This window comes from Pterocles gutturalis, unplaced genomic scaffold, assembly GCF_000699245.1.
Source record: "Pterocles gutturalis isolate BGI_N339 unplaced genomic scaffold, ASM69924v1 scaffold13501, whole genome shotgun sequence".
NCBI lineage: Eukaryota > Metazoa > Chordata > Aves > Pterocliformes > Pteroclidae > Pterocles > Pterocles gutturalis.
The window spans coordinates 1,617-1,902 of NW_010100524.1; the positions used below are offsets into that span (position 1 = coordinate 1,617).

At 65.4% G+C, this 286-nt stretch overlaps 1 protein-coding gene across 1 annotated transcript in view; it reads right to left on the reverse strand.

The window, feature by feature from the left end:
* The window catches only part of KCNJ10 (potassium inwardly-rectifying channel, subfamily J, member 10), a gene marked incomplete at both ends in the record, with an annotated part of 644 nt that extends 359 nt beyond the window's left edge, over positions 1-285 (reverse strand). Inside the window, 1 exon segment of the mRNA XM_010080179.1 lies at positions 3-285. Within this exon segment, the coding sequence (XP_010078481.1) occupies positions 3-285 (283 nt within the window).
* Position 286: the final 1 nt, after the last annotated feature.

Below are 286 nucleotides of genomic sequence, written 5' to 3' on the forward strand. Positions count from 1 at the left end.
GAAGAGGAAGGCGCCGGTGAGGGTGTGGACCTGCATGACGCACGGCGTGTGGTTGGCCGGCGGCTCGAACTCCAGCAGGTCCCCGTGGACCACAGCCACCAGGTACCAGACGACGCCGAAGGCGAACCAGGTGCCGGCGAAGGTGGCGGAGAAGAGGACGAGCTTGTAGCGCCATTGCATGTCGATGAAGGTGGTCCAGAGGTCCTTGAGGTACAGGAAGCGCTTGTCGGCGATGTGCTCCATGCGCACGTTGCTGCGGCCGTCCTTGGTCATCACGCGGCGCCGG